The following is a 16,525-nucleotide window of genomic DNA, read 5'->3' as shown; positions in this document are numbered from 1 at the left end:
TTCACCATCAGTGAAGTATGCATGGCTAAGTCCCTCTCAGCACACAAGTATGACATCCCGTTGGCACCACCACACTCACTTCCCTTAAGGTACAATAAATAACCGAGACAGCTCCCAGGGCAGTTCCAGGCAAAGTCACACACCTGCACAGTCACACACTTTTTTTTTTTTTTTTTCGTGGAGTGGAGTAATACAGCGCCTACTGTATGCACACTCACAGATTTCCTCCATCTCCTCCTCCTGCTCTCACACACACCATTAAATGTCGGGAACGGTGAACTCCCAGAGTTCTTATTCGGGAATGGCCATAAATTATCTATTCCCCTTTAGTTTGCTGAAACTCTCCAGCCAAATCCTGTCAGACTCTTAGCCTTCAATTATTAAAGGAGTCACAGTGGAGAAAGTGCAGAAAAAACAGGCTGGTGTTCAATGGAGACATTTCTGACTGGAGATAAACGCTGTTGGTCCTGTGTGGCTGTTTAGGAACTTGTTTTTGGTGATGTTTTGTGAAGTTAGAGGCTCAGTTCTGTACTCGGATCTCTTTTGCATCTGAAGGGGATTCACCTTGCAGACACAAGCAGACTCTTCTTTCCTTTGCTGAGCCAGTGGGAAACTCTCCGCTGAGAGCATTGTTGAGGTTTCTCTCCTCCAGCACTTGACTTTACTCTGATTTGAGGAAGAGAGGGAGAGGGAGAGACAGAGGGAAGAGGGGGGTGGAGGAGTGGTGATTGAGCGCAAAGGGGGCAGGACTTTTTCTCTCCGGGTCCTATTAAGAGCAAACTTTGTGTTTTTGTTCTCCAAGTTCAGCTCAGTGCTCTCCAGCCTGCACGCAGTTCCTCTCTGCTGCTCTTTTTCTTTTCCATTTTTTTTTTCTTCACTCAGTGGTTTTGTTGCTTTCCCTGTTGGTTACTACTGTGTGTTTTTGCATGGGGGATCTGGACACCAAGAGGATGCGCTTTTTGGAGGAGCAGAAACTCAGAGTTCTCTCTTCGCCTGGTGCGGGTTTGTTTTAGTGGATACATGTTGTTCGGGTTGGAATGAACAATGGTGCGGCTCCTTGGTGCTCTGGCCGGTGGCATGCTCTGGTTTCGGCTACTGTTGCTGTGCGTCGTGGAGCTGGGAGCCGGGCTTTCTACTTTCCAGGGTTTCTATCTTCCACCTGCGAGCGGGTCGCTCCTCACACCTGCCCGGAGGACAGACGGGGTGGTCCGGACCATTGACCGGATTTACCACGGAGGAGGAAAGGTTGGCTACCTGGTGTACCTCAATGGGAGCCGGTTTCAGCTGGACATGGAGCGAGATGAGTCGGTGATGTCGCATCACTTCAGCCCCCAGTATGTGCTCGCAGTGATGGGGCAGAGCCCTGCGCCTTTGCAGCGGGAGTGCGCGTACCGCGGGACAGTGAACTCCAACCCGGAGTCTCTGGCCGTCTTCAACCTCTGTGGAGGGGGTCTCGAGGGCTTCTTCGCGGTGGACCACGCGCGCTACATAATCACTCCTATCATCAGGGCAAAGGGACACGAGCACGACGTGCGCGCCCTGCAGGATAAGGACGCGGATAGCGCGCTCCACGTGTTCACGCGCGAAAGTTTCAGCTTCGAGGCGATGAGCGAGGGGCGAGAGAGCTGTGGGACGCGCGACGGGCGCAGAGGACGCAGGCATGCGGCTGGGAAACGCCGGCACGGAGGTCGCGGGAAGGGGATAAGAGACATAGAGGGAGAAAGCAAAGATGATCACGGCGCGCAAGGGCGGAGATGGTGGAGCCGGCTCGCCATAGCGCCAGCTCCAGAGCCTGGCGCACGGCGCAAGAGGTCAGTCTCGCGCGCCCGGCACGTGGAGCTGCTCCTGGTGGCGGATGACACCATGATCAAGAAATACGGCAAGGACTTGAACCACTATTTGCTCACACTGGCCTCCATCGCCTCCAAGTTGTACGGGCACGCCAGCATCGAGAACCCCATCCGGCTGTCGGTGGTGAAAGTGACCACGGTCAGCGAGAAGGAGAAGGGTCTGGAGGTCACCAAGAACGCGGCGGCGACGCTGAAGAGCTTCTGCAAGTGGCAGAACCAGCAAAACCCGCTGGACGACGACCACCTGCACCACCACGACGTCGCCATCTTCTTCACCAGGCAGGTAAACAAACCCTCCTCGCTTTGCGCGCCTCCACCTGTCCTCTGCTATCACCGTGCGCTCTCGCCGAGGCGCCGGGTCCGTCTGTCTTCCCACGCAGAGGAGGAGAGGCAGCTTAGCGCCCCGGTGTGATGCCAAGGCAGCGGAGTGACGCCACGGTTTGTTTTCATTTTAACAGTGGCAGCTGATTCACTGTTTCTAAGCACATGCCGTATTGCGTCTTGGGTGGCTCACTGCGCATAAACACAAGGCGAAATGAAAACAGCTGACACACTATATTATCAGTAATAGCCCAGGTTGTTTCCATTTGAGCCGGCAGGTAAGTGACACATAAAGTGATCATTTTACCAAACTCTGAGCCATTTCCTTATTTGAATCATTCTCAATTAGAAGTGAAGAACGCACAAACCGCTTCCCACATGCCTCTGGTTATACCCACCCCTTTTAGTATTTGCTTTCTTTCTCCTTATGTTCTTTCTCCTCACCTTCTTTCTGCTGAATCTTGCGTGCGTAATGCAGCGCTGCGTTAGTGAAACGGCCATAAAAACTGTATTTCCTGCGCCTGGTGTTTTTCTAGGCAGGCTCTTCTGTCTCCAGCCTCCCCCTCCCAGTCCCCTGACAGCGCCAAAGCCTCGGAGTCTGTGATCTGAGGCGCGTGCCCGAGGCCGCGCACGCACATTCTTCCCGGGGTATGAGGTTTGAAAATCAGCTGCTGCAGAAATATCCCTAAAACTCCCCTCAAATACTATTTAATTAGGTACTCATCAAAGTATTTCACTCCCCCCTCTCTCCTACTTTCTCTCTCTCATCACTCCAGTCTGCACATTTTTTCCCAGTTACTTTTCCAGTGTCTGTCAGCTGGGGCTGGGAGCTGTCAGAAAAACAAACACATCCACCCTGTGAGAAGCCATACGTTTACCCGAGACCACACTCATCCATCCCTTCTTTCACCATCCCTTTCTCTCCCCTCCTTCTTCCTCCTCTTTCCGTAACTGCCTGGTCCAAAGCCGCAGGGCAGCAGCAACAGCAGCAGCAGATCCGCGTGCATTTTTCACCGCTCCGGGTGTGGCTTTATGGCGGTTTGCTCCAGTTGACGTGTCGGATAGCTTCGCCTTGGATTGCGGTGGGCTCAAGTCATGCAAGGTCTTGTCATGGCAGAAGGAGCAAGCACCGATGTTACATCGGATCTCCTGCACTTGTGGATAGTTGGCACCGTTGTGCATTGGCAGGGCAGCCGGTAGTGAATACCTGAGGTTGGCACGCTGGCAGAGTGGCACAGATTCTGTGTGCCAGCTCCTCGGTAACCCCCATTGCTGCCGCACCTGCACGGGTGTGACTGCAGGCACAAGGAAGTGGCATCCTCGTGTGGTTGGGTTTGGCAGGTTGGGCAGGGTCAGACGGGCATGGAAACAGAAATCCAGATACCGATGCAGCTTTAATTTGGACATGAATCAACTGTGAGACATGTTAGCTATTGTTCTGGAACCTGTAATGCAACTCCATTGTACAGGAACTACCTTGGCATAACCAGTCTAGTTTCTGCACCATTTTAGACAAAAGTCACATCAGCAGGACAATCTTTGCGTCTCGCCTGTCGCTGCATTTATTATTCATAAACCTGTCTCCAGGCATTCTTTCACACACGTCTCAGCTTTGCTATTGAACCTGGAGGCCATGCTGTCGATTTAACCTGTCAACGGAGGGTGCAGTCTGTAACACAGTACAGACCTCCGGGCGACACTACTCTAAAACTACTCTACTCCATATCTGTGGCATTTCTGTGAGACAAATGTAGCCTAATTACATCTTAATCTGGCCGGCATGCAGAATAAACACACAGGTAATGCGTGACCTGGCTTTGGGGGTCATGATCTTAATAAGCCAAAGAGAGCAGCCTCCACTTTAACTTTGACCTCTGACCCCGTCGGCTGTTAAAGGCCATTATCAGCGAGTGCACGAATGGCTGCCGCTCCGTCAAGCCTCGCAGATGTGTTCGAAAACAAAAACACGTGGATGCAGGAACGTAAAGATGCTGACAACTCGCTTTGTTGCGGAGCTGCAGTCAGTAAAGATCCCCAGACGATGTTAAGAGCTGCGCGAAGTAAGTCCTTTTACCAACAAATGCAGCTGTTAGTGTTTCCACTGACAGAACGCCAGCTAAGAAAGAACTCAGCTTGGCACAGGTACCTCATACCTTGCTGCACTCTGAGTTAAAAAAGACGTGTATAAACAAGGCAGGTGTTAACTATTTTCTCGGAAAGTTTTTTATTCCAGTGGAAAGACAAGCTTCGATGTAGACTCAGTTCAAATGTGTACAAGAAGACGGTCTGCCAAGTATTCCGTCGCTCTTGATGTCAGCAAATAACCAGGGAGTAGTTTAGAAGTGAAAATGACTCTTCTTTCATGTGTGGATTTGGAGCGACTGTGAGGCCGATTGTTGAGGTCCGCTGAAGCACAGCTCATAGTGACCGTGGAGTTAGAACAGACCATTGTCCCACCAGATGGGAGGGCAGGAGTGCACCGAGTTGGAGGGATCTCGCCTCTTTGTGGTCGGGTCCAATTACTCCAGCACCCCGTGCTTACAGTGAGCTGACCCGTGTGGCGGTGTCACCCAGTTCCACACATACCAGCACCGGAACAAAACAACGGAGACATTGAGGGGACATTTCTGGACAGCAGACAAAGCCCTTCTATAGACCTTCTGGAGACATACATGTGTGTGTTCATGCTGCTATTTGATTTTTTTTTTTTTTTCCCCCTTTACATTTGCTTCATATATTTGTGCAGACACTACTGTCAGGTACTTGCGATACCACCTGACCTTTTCAACTCGGGTTGTGTTTTGGTCATAAGTGTACGAATACATGTGAAGTGTTGAGCTTCGTAAATATTAACAGAGTGGGTTCAGATCACGCTCGGTTCATTAGAGAAAGAAGCCTGATTATAAACAGCGAAAGAGCGGAGAAGATTAAATGTGAATAAATAGGAAAATAAAGGGGTTTTATTTGTGATTCCAAACACGATAAAAGAGGATTGAAGGTGGATTAGTGCACCAAATTAGTTTCAGAACATTTTTAAAAGGGCCTGCAGTCGAAGTTTAGCCCGATTGCGAACACGTGGCACATTTACAGAAATGCAAATTAAAATGCTTCTGCCAAAAAATGAACAAACGATGGGAAAGTGTAACAGAGGTCAACGGCACTTACAGTATGTAATGCTCTCAGATGTAGGCTAAATATCAATATGTACCTTAGTCCGTTTCCTCCATGTGGTTGTATCATGGTTACAGTTTGGACTCCTCTCCTGACATTTCCCATCTCTCGTCCCCGCCCCAGCTCGTCCTTCAATTTGTTTAAAATGTCCTTGACATTTCGCACATTGCTACACCTCGTCTGCCATATGTTGACAACCTGCAGACAGCTCTTGGATCCCAAGTCCTCGACCCCGGGCCTCGAGGTCTGTCGACAACTGGCCAGAGGGTTCAGCCTGCTCTGTAACAACACATGAGCCTCACTCCTCGCGCTGTGACGCATGAGTGAATTTAAGGCACACTTCTGTTTGCAATCATGGTTTGACGTCCTTTGAGTGCTTGCTTGCGACTGCTACATGTGCTAGTGTTTGCCTTATTTTCTTTGTCCAGTGAAAAGTCATTTTTTCCTTTGTATGTACAATCCAATCAGCCATGTCTGATCACTTAAAAGATGGCTTTTTTCTCATTATGCTCACGTGCGAGTGGCAAACATGTTGCGTATAATACTGCATCTTCCTGTTCTTCGGTGTTCCCCAGGGATCATCACTGGGGCCGCGTTTGTTCTGCGCGTACGTGCTGCCACTTGGTCACTTTATCTTCAGAAGAATACAGTGAAAGTAATCACTGCTAGGCTAGCAAGAATCAGTGGTAATGTTGCCAACAAACTGATGTTTAACAGGCCGAACAGCTTAGTTCAAACATCTGCTACTTCGCACTAAACACAAGACAGACGCTGGAAGACACTTTAATTCAAAAGTGTTTGGAGAAATGAATATTCTGTCCTGGCGATGGCACTATTTTGAAAGTTTGTTCAGTTCATCCTGATGGGAAGCCTTTGGGTCTGTACCAAATTTCGATTCCATCACTACTACATATATCATCTGGATCAAAGTGCTGGGCGGATCATTGAGGTCACCATCTCAAGGTCTCAGCAGCAGGAAGAATAAATCTGCTTATGTGATGCGACTGTACAAATCTTACATATTATTCTCTGCATCAAACTGCCCAAAACTACCACTGGATAAATATGTGTAGCCTGTCATCGTTCAGCTGTCTGTCAGTCATTATTGTGCTGTCCAGGCAGTGGCTGCTTTCCATTAGCTTCGCTGGAATCACAGCCTGCAGAGGTTTTCACAGCGAAACTCTCTCTGCCACAGGGACTTCTCTATGTGTCTGCGTCTGGCTGGCTGTTTGTTTAACTCGAGCCTTGGCTTAGATTGCAAGTGGTCTCATACCTCACACACACACACACACACACACATAAGCACAGGCCTGATCGTCTCCTGACCTCTGCAGCCAGCTTGCCACCTGTTCTCCTGTTATTCCTGCCAATATTACTGTAACTCCTTGTTCTCTCCGTTCTTTTCTTTAATTTCCGCCAATCCTACGTTCCCCCTCCCGGCGTCTGATTCCTGAATGTATTTCTCTTTCCCTCCCTCCCTTCTCTTTCATTCCATGTCCATAACAGTTCTGGATGAAAGCTTAACCAGTGGGAAAAAGAAGGCGAGTTTCGGGGTTATTTTCACTAGACGTCACTAGTCAAAATCTAACAGGTGTTCCAGTTTTTTTTTCACACGCATGTTTCCTATTACACCATGTTGTTGCAATGAATTCAGTGTACACAAGATAGAGTGGAACGAAAACAGCTCTCACACTAGAGTCTGGGGAGGGGATTAACGGATAAATAAATGAAACGGGGAGAGGTGTAAAGAGGGTGAGAGAGTATGGGAAACTGGAAAGGAGAAACTGAGTAAATCTGAGGGCAAACCTCTGGATATGTGCTCAGATTTTGATAAAAATAAACTTTCTTGCTGGCTTTCTTGTGCAGTGAAACTTCAGCACTGCACGGCTCTCAGCAGCCATCCATGCAGTCAGTCTCGGCCTTTCTTCTCTGCTTGTTATCCAGCAGTCAATTGGCAGAAAGCGTGCACTGTCTTCCTGCACTCTGAATGGCTGTCAATTGTATGGAATCGGCTTAAAAATGTACATTCCTTTAGTTGTCTGAGTGCATGAGAGATGGTCCCACCCAGGCAGTCATGTGTGTGTAGAGTGCAGAACACAAGGCAGTTTGTTCCAAACCGATCGGCCCGGAACGGGTAAACACCCTCCCCACAGAGCCTCTCACACTCGACCCAGCAGGCCTGTCAGCACCACTTAACGCGGCGATTCATCCTCTCCGCGGGACGTGAGTGTGTATGTGCACGTATGGCGGCCCGGGCGTGCATGGATGTTTATCCCCGCACACAGACACTCCATCTAAACCACGTCCTGGTGCATTTTTTAGTCTTTACGCACACAGGCTCGTGCGCTTGTCCACCGGCTGTATGATTAGCCGATCGATCCGTGGGCTCGGCGGGGACAGGCTATGCAGACCCAGAGGCCTCATCTGCATGGACATGTGTGGGAATCAAAACAGAGATCAATATGCACCCGGGCACGTTGTGAGGCAGGCGGGGAGGGACGGTGGAGGCAGAGGAAGGAAGCGGGTATCAAAATCCAAATCAATTCAGCTGCATCACCATCCAGTGCTGATTAAAAAGATGCAGCAGGGGGGAAAGGCAGGGCAGTGGCAAAGCTTAAATCTGGCTCTTGATGGTTCACTGCATGAAATGAGTGGAACAGCTAAAAACATGGCACAGCTTTAGAGAAAGTACTTGAAATGCATTCATTTTGCTTGGGAGGTATAGCTGTAATGAAGAATCTGGAGGGATGTTATGTATTTACAGTGTCTTTTAGACTAATAAACTAATAAATTATGAGTGATTTCATCCTAGGGTGGAGCTCAAAGTCGCTTCTTTCAAGAAAACAACCAAAATAAGTCCTAAAACAGGCTAAACCTGCAGTATTGTCTTTGCCCAGGACCTCTGCGGCCACCACTCCTGCGACACCCTGGGCATGGCGGACGTCGGCACCATCTGCTCTCCGGAGAGAAGCTGCGCCGTCATCGAGGACGACGGGCTTCACGCCGCGTTCACCGTCGCTCACGAGATAGGTAGGCATGGATACACACATACACACACACAACACAAACACACGCTTGGGCATGCACATCTGTCAGCGCAACTGTCTCGCTGATAAGCATCACTTGGGTAATGTCTGATGTCATACACCTATGAACCTGTTTATGTTCTTATTCTGGCTGCATATGCAAATCTGAGACAAGTCCCATCAATCCTCACGTTACCGCTAATTCCTACGCTCCAGGGCACCTCCTCGGCCTGTCCCACGACGACTCCAAGTTCTGCGAGGAGCGCTTCGGCGTGAACAGCGACAAGCGCCTCATGTCCTCCATACTCACCTCCATCGACGCCTCCAAGCCCTGGAGCCGCTGCACCTCCGCGACCATCACCGACTTCTTCGACGACGGCAACGGTGAGCGTGGGAGAAAGTGTAGAAAGCAATAAATGTTCTTGTGGTTTTCGGGGGGAACGTCTGTAAAAGTTTCTAATGGTGAGAACTTTTCCCGGCCAGCAGAGATTGCAGCCATGTGAATTTGATCGTTGATACCTGTCATTTACAGCTTTTAGAGCTGTTTACTACCAAACAAAGCTATTAACCCTATTAATTCAACTGCCCCTATTAACTGGGGCAGTTGAATTGCCGCCAGAGATCAGGATGAGGCATACTTTGCTTTCCAGTTTCATTCATGACAGCCATAAAACACTGCTGTTGACATTTTCCCCTCAGCAATTCCATGCCTTGCGGCGTAATTCATGTATCAACGGCGTCATTTCAGGATTGACAGTATCTATTGCTTCTCCAGCACTTTTATTGAGTGATATGTCATGCAGGCCTAGTTTGTGCAGAGCACCGAGAGCATGCAGGTTACTTCATATTTCTTCCTCCTCCTTTTTTTTCCTACAGCTGAGTGTCTCCTCGACTTGCCCCGCCAGCCCCTCCTGGGCCCCGAGGAGCTCCCGGGTCAGAGCTACGACGCCGTCCGCCAGTGCCGCCTCGCCTTCGGCCCCGAGTACACGGTCTGCCCGGGCATGGACGTGTGCGCGAGGCTGTGGTGCGCCGTGATTCGCCACGGACAGATGGTGTGTCTGACCAAGAAGCTGCCGGCCGTGGAGGGGACGCCGTGTGGGAAGGGGCGCATCTGCCTGCAGGGAAAGTGCGTGGACAAGACCCGCAAGAAGCACTACTCGGTGAGAAGGATGGATTCTTGACAAATAGCTACACACGTCTTATTAAGAGAGACAAAGACGTACTGTTTATGTGACTTCACCGTGTGGCCTGCCTTATTTATGCCTCTGCTGATCTGAGCTATTTGTTCTCTCGACCTTACTCAAACAGATCTAAATTGAATTTGGCCTTCATGAGTTAAAGGCCCGAATTCAGTTCTTGGCAGGCTGTCGACACTCTGTGTGTGTGTAGCGAGGGGAGGAAAAGGGAGTGAACGTCAGGAAAGAATATTTTCTTTGTGTTTATTTGTCACATGACGAGCCTCGATCCGTCCTTGGCGGCCGGCCGCACACATGGACCCGTCCCAGTTTCTGACTCCCTCCATTTTCGCCGCCTCGTGTGACGACCAGTTTTTTTTTTTTTTTCTCGCTCGTAGCAGCCTTGAACACACCAATTTAAACTTCACAGTCTTTTAGCCTCTCTATATTTCTTGCGGCATGATTGCAGATTAAGTGGGTTTTATTGCGGAAAGCATCTGTGCAAGTGCTGTAAAGAGCCAAATGGAAAAGACTGTGTTTCCAAAGACAGTTTGCAGAACTTGAGGATTACAAAATCAACTTTGTCTCATAAAAAGTTAAATGTTACTTATTCAGTCATATTTATCACTAATGACTCGTGTACGGGTGGTTGGAAAAACTCAAAAATAAGTATGCTACCTGAAGAATTTCATTCAGGCTCAAGGGGATGTGAGTTGTTAGACCGCAAATCCTTCTATGCTGGCGTAATGAGAGCCTTAAACAGACTTTAGTTATTATCACATGAGAGGAGTCTCCTTCTTCCACGCCGCAATGAATACCACGTTTTTATTTATCACAGATCTCCCTCTCTCCAAAGGGATTTTCCTGTGACACGTGGCTCATCCAGCAACCGCTCAGCATAGTGTTTTATAAGCGCTAATTGTTCTCTCTCATCTCTTTTCCTTTCTCTCCATCTCCTCTCTGCCCTCTGATCTCTCTCTCTCTCCACCAACGCTTATATCCTCTTTCATCTTCCCTCTTCTCTCCGCTCCTCCAGGCGTCCAACCACGGCAGCTGGAGCTCTTGGGGTTCTTGGGGCGCGTGCTCCAGAACCTGCGGAGGCGGGGTGCAGTTTGCCCAGCGTTTGTGCAACAACCCGCCGCCTCGGAACAACGGCCGCTACTGCACCGGGAAGAGAGCCATCTATCGGTCTTGCAGCGTCACGCCATGCCCAGCGTCAAGTGAGTGTGACCGCGTAAGAATGCACACTAGATCATGATAGGTTTGATAAGTTTATTTATTTAAAATGTCTTTTAACGGGACCTCTCTCCAGATAAGAGTTTCCGCCAGGAGCAGTGTGAGGTACGCAACGGCCCCCAGACAGACCCTAAAGGGGTGAAGACCTACGTTGAGTGGGTGCCTAAGTACGCAGGAGTTCTCCCTAAAGACGTGTGCAAGTTAACTTGCAGAGCCAAAGGAACGGGGTACTACGTGGTGTTCTCCCAAAGGGTGAGTGTGCTACACATCAAAGGTGCATTTGGTGGAGAAAAATACGCAGGAGATGATGTAGTGAATGTCCCATTTCAGGTGGTGGACGGGACGGAGTGTCGTCCTTACAGCAGCTCGGTGTGCGTGAAGGGGAAATGTTTGCGGACGGGCTGCGACGGCATCATCGGCTCCAAGCTCCAGTTTGACAAGTGTGGCATATGTGGAGGCGACAGCACGGGATGCGTGCGCGTGGTGGGAAACTTCACTAAGAAGAGGTATGGTTGCATCAGAGTGGACATGCAAAGGATTTATGAAAAACTAATTGGATCATATTTAGAGATATTATGACTTTGTGCGAGTGCCACATTCACATCATGTCTGTAGAGTGGAAAGAACAGTTAAAGCTCCCAAAACTCTGGCTTGATCCAACGTGTCATGCTCTTTGGCAGCCTTTACTCCCACTGGATGAAGAGACGTAGCCTACTTTAACTCTTCTTTTTTCTTTTTAGGCTTGCCTGAACAATAATTGATTCACATGAATATTTCTCTATTCGACTATTCACTGTCTGTCTTGGCCTTGTATGTTGAGGTTGTTGTCTTTTTGCTCACAGAGCCCCAGCTTTGTCGCTTGTGTAACAAGTTAATACGACAGCTTAGTCCCACACCTCTGAACCGCAGCCCAGATTGTTGATTTGTTAGGGAGTTTAGGAAAATGAAGTGACTGTTCAATCTGATTATGGGGCTTTTGAAGTTGTGGTAAAGTTGTGGTAAAGCTCCTGTGCTGCATTCTTTGTGCATTTCCTGTGCATTTCCCGTGCTGCATTTCTGAAAATACGACCGCAGAAGGCCTTTTATTCATACTTAACAGCGCTGAATCTAAAAGCTTTCCATATTTTGCTTCTCAGAGACAGTTTATATTTAGCAGCTTTTCCTTTTCGTCTAAATTTGCTAACACTGTGTCACCAGTTAGCTAACTTTAGTGCTAATTTTATCTTTTATCATTTGTTATGTATTCATCTGACCTCCTTTTATTTTTATCTCTTCTGACAAATAGTAAGGGTTACACTGACGTAGTGAAGATCCCCTCAGGCTCCACTCACATCAAGGTTCGTCAGCACAAGGCCAAGGACCAGACCCGCTACACCGCCTACCTGGCCCTCCGACGGCCCAGCGGCGAGTACCTCCTGAACGGCAAGTTCATGATATCCACCTCTGAGACAATCATCCCGCTCAACGGTTCGGTGCTCAACTACAGCGGCTGGAGTCAGAGGGACGAGTGGCTCCACAGCATGGGCCCCGGGGCTCTCCATGAAGCACTGGTGATCCAGATCCTAGCTACAGACGCTAAAAAGCCCCTGGATGTCCGCTATAGCTTCTTCATGCCCCGTGCAACAGCTCAGCAGCAGCCGTCAGTTCAAGTCATCTCCAATTCAAAGCTGACCCCTTTGCAGAGCACTACAACAGTGTCAACCACAACGAGAACCACCACAACCACCACTACCAGTAGCACTACTACATCTTCCTCCGCTCCCCATGTTCTGGTCCCAGGCCCACCTACAGCTCCAGGTCCCTCAACCCCAACCCCAGGTCCTCAGTGGGTAACGGGGCCCTGGATGACCTGCTCCAGGACTTGTGACACTGGCTGGCAGAGCCGGACAGTGCAGTGTAAGGACCAGAATGGGAAACTATCTAAAGGGTGTACGCTGAGCGCCCGCCCCTCTGCCTTCAAACACTGCCTGGTGAAGAAATGTTGAGGTGGCAGGAGAGGAAGTGATCAATTTGTAGGAAGGAGTTGTCGTCTGTACATCTGATAATGGTCTCAAGTGCTGGATATAGAACTATGAACTGATGACCAATGGAAAGACGTAGAACCTTAAAGCGGACTATGAATGTTTGTGGATAGCGCTAGGACCAGACACAAAGAGACTGAGAGACAGATTGGCATGGACGTACTTGACTATATGCCAGAGGAATGACTTGGGATCATAGTAGCTATGCAGAACACAAGTAGAACGGAGTACAGTTTCTATATGAACGTGGCGAGTATCGCCCTGACAAAGCTAAGGACTTAAGTTGCATGTCATTTCTATGTGGACAATAACTGATTGTCCTCTCTTCAGTCTCCAAACATTGGAGGCCTGGAGTGTGTTGCCCTGTAACGGCATGCGTTTTGTGTCTTTTCGTGCTTCCATGTGTTCTAATCACTGTGGGGATTTGAAAGTCAAGTAAATTTTTTGTCATGAGTGTGTCCGAGACAAGAGCCCCAACCACGGGAAGCACTCGTTGTTGATCTTGCCATTGTTTCTGCCCGTGCAGTAGCCCTGTGCCACAGCCGTCATTGTACACTTCATAATCCTGGATGATCTCCTGTATCTCTGACAATTCAGTCACAGAGTGGCTCATAAAATTAGTTGGAAACACTGAGTCACTAGATGGCCCAAACCAATCTTAGTAGCAATGGCAAAGTAACAAAAAAAGCTACTCTGACCAAAAAGTGTCTCCTTTAAATTTCATTCCATTAAATGGTGGTTGCCTACCATCTGAGTCCCAATCAGCTTCCCGAAGACATATGATTGAGATGTCCAGGTCACCATGAAACTACGTATGTAATGACTCTGGATCAGGGCTACCTATCTGCCTCGACTTTAAGAGTTTTGTGTGTTTGCGCTCTTCCTCCTCTCCGAAACAGCTCGGGAAGAAAGTTTACCCCAAAGACACAAATATCGATTCTACTGAATTTGATAATCACGTGCTCAGTGTAGAAAAAGCAGCACGGCATTATTGGAAACCGACAAAGTTTCGACGTAACCGGGACACTCCTTAACATTTACGGAGGTTAATGATGACTCACAGGTTTGGGGCAATGCTTGATTTTTACGCCTGTGTAGTGTGTAAGCGTGTCTTTGTGTGCATGTGATTTTTGTTCTCTTAGTTCCACTTATATCAATCATTATGCTGGTGCTAGGAAAACATTTTTTTTTGTGAGTGTGCGTGCGTGTGTGTGTGTGTTTGTTAATATCTGTTTGTTTCTCAGTTTAGGAAACAATGCTAATATGACAATGTGTGCCCTGGATACTCGCAACGACAGCAAGAGAGATACAAATTCAGTCATTGTCCCTTTGCAATTCATCCCTTTCCTTCTTGTCATCACTTGTTCCCTTCCTTATTCTGCATCCCATGCTTTCAAATGTTCTTCGTACACTGATGGGTTGGGTTAGCCACAATACAAACATTGTCACTGTGCCACTAGATGGTTCATTAGGAATATTGTTAACTCTGGTAAAGGTCAAGTCCCTCAACAAAAAATGTGTTTCCTTTGTTTGGACAAATTAAATTTCGTTTATTTAAATCTTTGTGCTTTTGGACAATCAAGAGGCCCGACCATCAGTAGGGGACCTCTGATTATAGGAACTAATGTTGCTGTTGAATGAAGAAAAAAAATAACATTTTTGGAAATGCATGTATTTGCTTTCTTGGCCAATACGATTGACCCCCTAAATACAATCCTAAATACATGTTAATGATGAGATACAGTTTGATAAACTTAGCACAAAACTAGCTTGTCTTGCAACACCTCTAAAGTTCACTAATTAAAGCATTATTTCTTATTTGTTTTCCACTACAATCAGAGTTTTAAAATGGACCACAGTTTACCCGTATTTCTTGTCTTAATGCTAAGCTAAGCTAACAAGCTGCTACCTCCGGGCATATATACGAGTGAGGTATCCAATCTTCTCTACTCACGCTGAGCAAGAAGTCAAATCTGTGCATTTCTATGAATGTTGAACTAGTTCCTTAAGCAAAAAAAAAAAAAAAGCACATTTTAGAATTTTTTTATTTTTTTTTTTAAATCCACGCTAACTAATGTATTTTCTCAAAAACTGCCATTTCTAAGTCACCGGCGTCTCGGAGAGTCACATCCTTTTGTGTCAGTGCCGTGACATACATATGCCATGTGGGACCATTATGTTTCATGTTATGTTTTGTCTTAAGTTTTGTTGTCCACTCACTGTTACATTAAGTAAGCAAACAGATTATGATTTGGGGGGTTTAAATAGACCAAATGCCTGAAAAGGAGCAACACTGGCAAGAACATTACAATGTCATAGCCTCTAACATGGAGTCAAATGCAAACCCAGTGTGCCACAGCAAATGATGATAAAGGGCACCTGGCAAGCAACTGCTTTGACTAGATAGCAGTATTTGACTTTTTTGTTCTGGTATCACCTTTAATTTGGTAATTTAATCAAGGATATTGATAATGCGCATCTGCTTCGAGACAAGGCTTCTCTTTCCAAATGAATTTCACTGAAGACATTACCTCAGCTCAGGAAGTAAACTTAATTGCAATCATAACGGACTTGAAAATACCTTCCTGGAATTGTGTTCATATTCCTGTGTGGCAAACCTCACCCATCTAGTGTGAGAAACCCTTCAGACTCCGTGACGTCGTACCACTCTCATAACGTCCATCCCCCCTCCCCTCACACGTTCAGACTTATTTACACAATGTAGACATGTTTGTAAAAATGAATAGACCTTCCATATATGTGTTAGTATTCAACCATATTTATTCAGAAATGTACACATTGAAAACAATCCATCATTTACATAGCTATTGCCTATTTCAGACACTCCACAGACACACACATTCAACCTCTGACTCTTCCAGCGGGAGGAAACCTGCTTCTCGCTGAACGACAGAAACACAGCACTGAACTTGTAATTTATTGTTTGTACAACTGGTATGTGTGAATAAAATAAAAACAATGAGAGGAGTTTTATTTATTATAGTAATTTTGTATCAAATTACTATTTAACTTAGGAATACGACTGTGCCGAAGCATTCCTTTGTAAGAATATAGTGTTTTCATTTCTAGCAATCCACATGAATATATGTATATAAAATCTATATATTTAAATATCATCGTGTCTGTGTCTTTTTCATCGATTATTTGTACATTTTGATGAACTTAAGCATGTTTCAACGCGATGAGAGTAAGTTTAGTACGCTTAGGGTCAAATAAAAGTACAAGCAGGGAAGAGACAATGGGACAAATGTTCATGATTTCAGGATATTAAAGATGACTACGTCAGGAAAACTAATGAATATTGACCTGGTGTTTTTCATTTACACTTCAAAGTGGTGCATTGCCCTTTTGTTAATGATGACTGTTGCAGCAAAAACAAATAGTTGGGTAAGAAAAATGTTAACTAGCTCAATGATTAGTTCCTTTTCTGAGTAGTTGAGTCCCTTTTAACAAAAGAAAGCCATAAATGCTCAAGGCAGTGCTATGTGTGTCGCTTGATGACCACCAGACCCTTCCCTCCTCCAGGTCTTTAAATTACACCAACCAGGTATAACATTGTGACCCCTTTCCTAATCTTGTGTAGGTCTCCCTTGTGCCTCCAAAACAGTTGGGACTCATCAGAGAATGGACATGGGCCTTCTGAGGGTGACCTGTGGTGTCTGGGAACAGGATATTGGTATTGGGGGCCTTGTGGATCAGGCTTG

General features: G+C 47.2%; 1 protein-coding gene across 1 annotated transcript; it reads left to right on the top strand.

Annotated features, from left to right (window-relative positions):
* The first annotated feature begins 898 nt into the window (after nt 1-898).
* adamts5 (ADAM metallopeptidase with thrombospondin type 1 motif, 5 (aggrecanase-2)) lies at nt 899-15,892 on the top strand. Its single transcript, XM_084574836.1, has 8 exons — nt 899-2,133; nt 8,240-8,372; nt 8,585-8,752; nt 9,245-9,528; nt 10,580-10,763; nt 10,856-11,031; nt 11,110-11,285; nt 12,065-15,892. The coding sequence occupies exons 1-8, from the start codon at nt 1,045-1,047 to the stop codon at nt 12,762-12,764; spliced, it is 2,910 nt and encodes a 969-aa protein (XP_084430962.1). The 5' UTR covers nt 899-1,044; the 3' UTR covers nt 12,765-15,892.
* The last annotated feature ends 633 nt before the right edge of the window (nt 15,893-16,525 follow it).

This window comes from Chelon labrosus, assembly GCF_963514085.1.
Source record: "Chelon labrosus genome assembly, chromosome: 24".
Taxonomy (NCBI): Eukaryota; Metazoa; Chordata; class Actinopteri; order Mugiliformes; family Mugilidae; genus Chelon; species Chelon labrosus.
This window is presented reverse-complemented; position numbering and strand designations above follow the sequence as displayed.

What these genes read in the sequence shown, in the direction of transcription:
- adamts5 (XM_084574836.1), top strand. Translation starts at nt 1,045, where the DNA reads ATGGTGCGGCTCCTTGGTGCTCTGGCCGGTGGCATGCTCTGGTTTCGG. An exon ending in CTTCTTCGACGACGGCAACG is followed by an intron (nt 8,753 to 9,244) that starts GTGAGCGTGGGA and finishes TTTTTCCTACAG; the next exon opens with CTGAGTGTCTCCTCGACTTG. An exon ending in GGAAACTTCACTAAGAAGAG is followed by an intron (nt 11,286 to 12,064) that starts GTATGGTTGCAT and finishes TCTGACAAATAG; the next exon opens with TAAGGGTTACACTGACGTAG.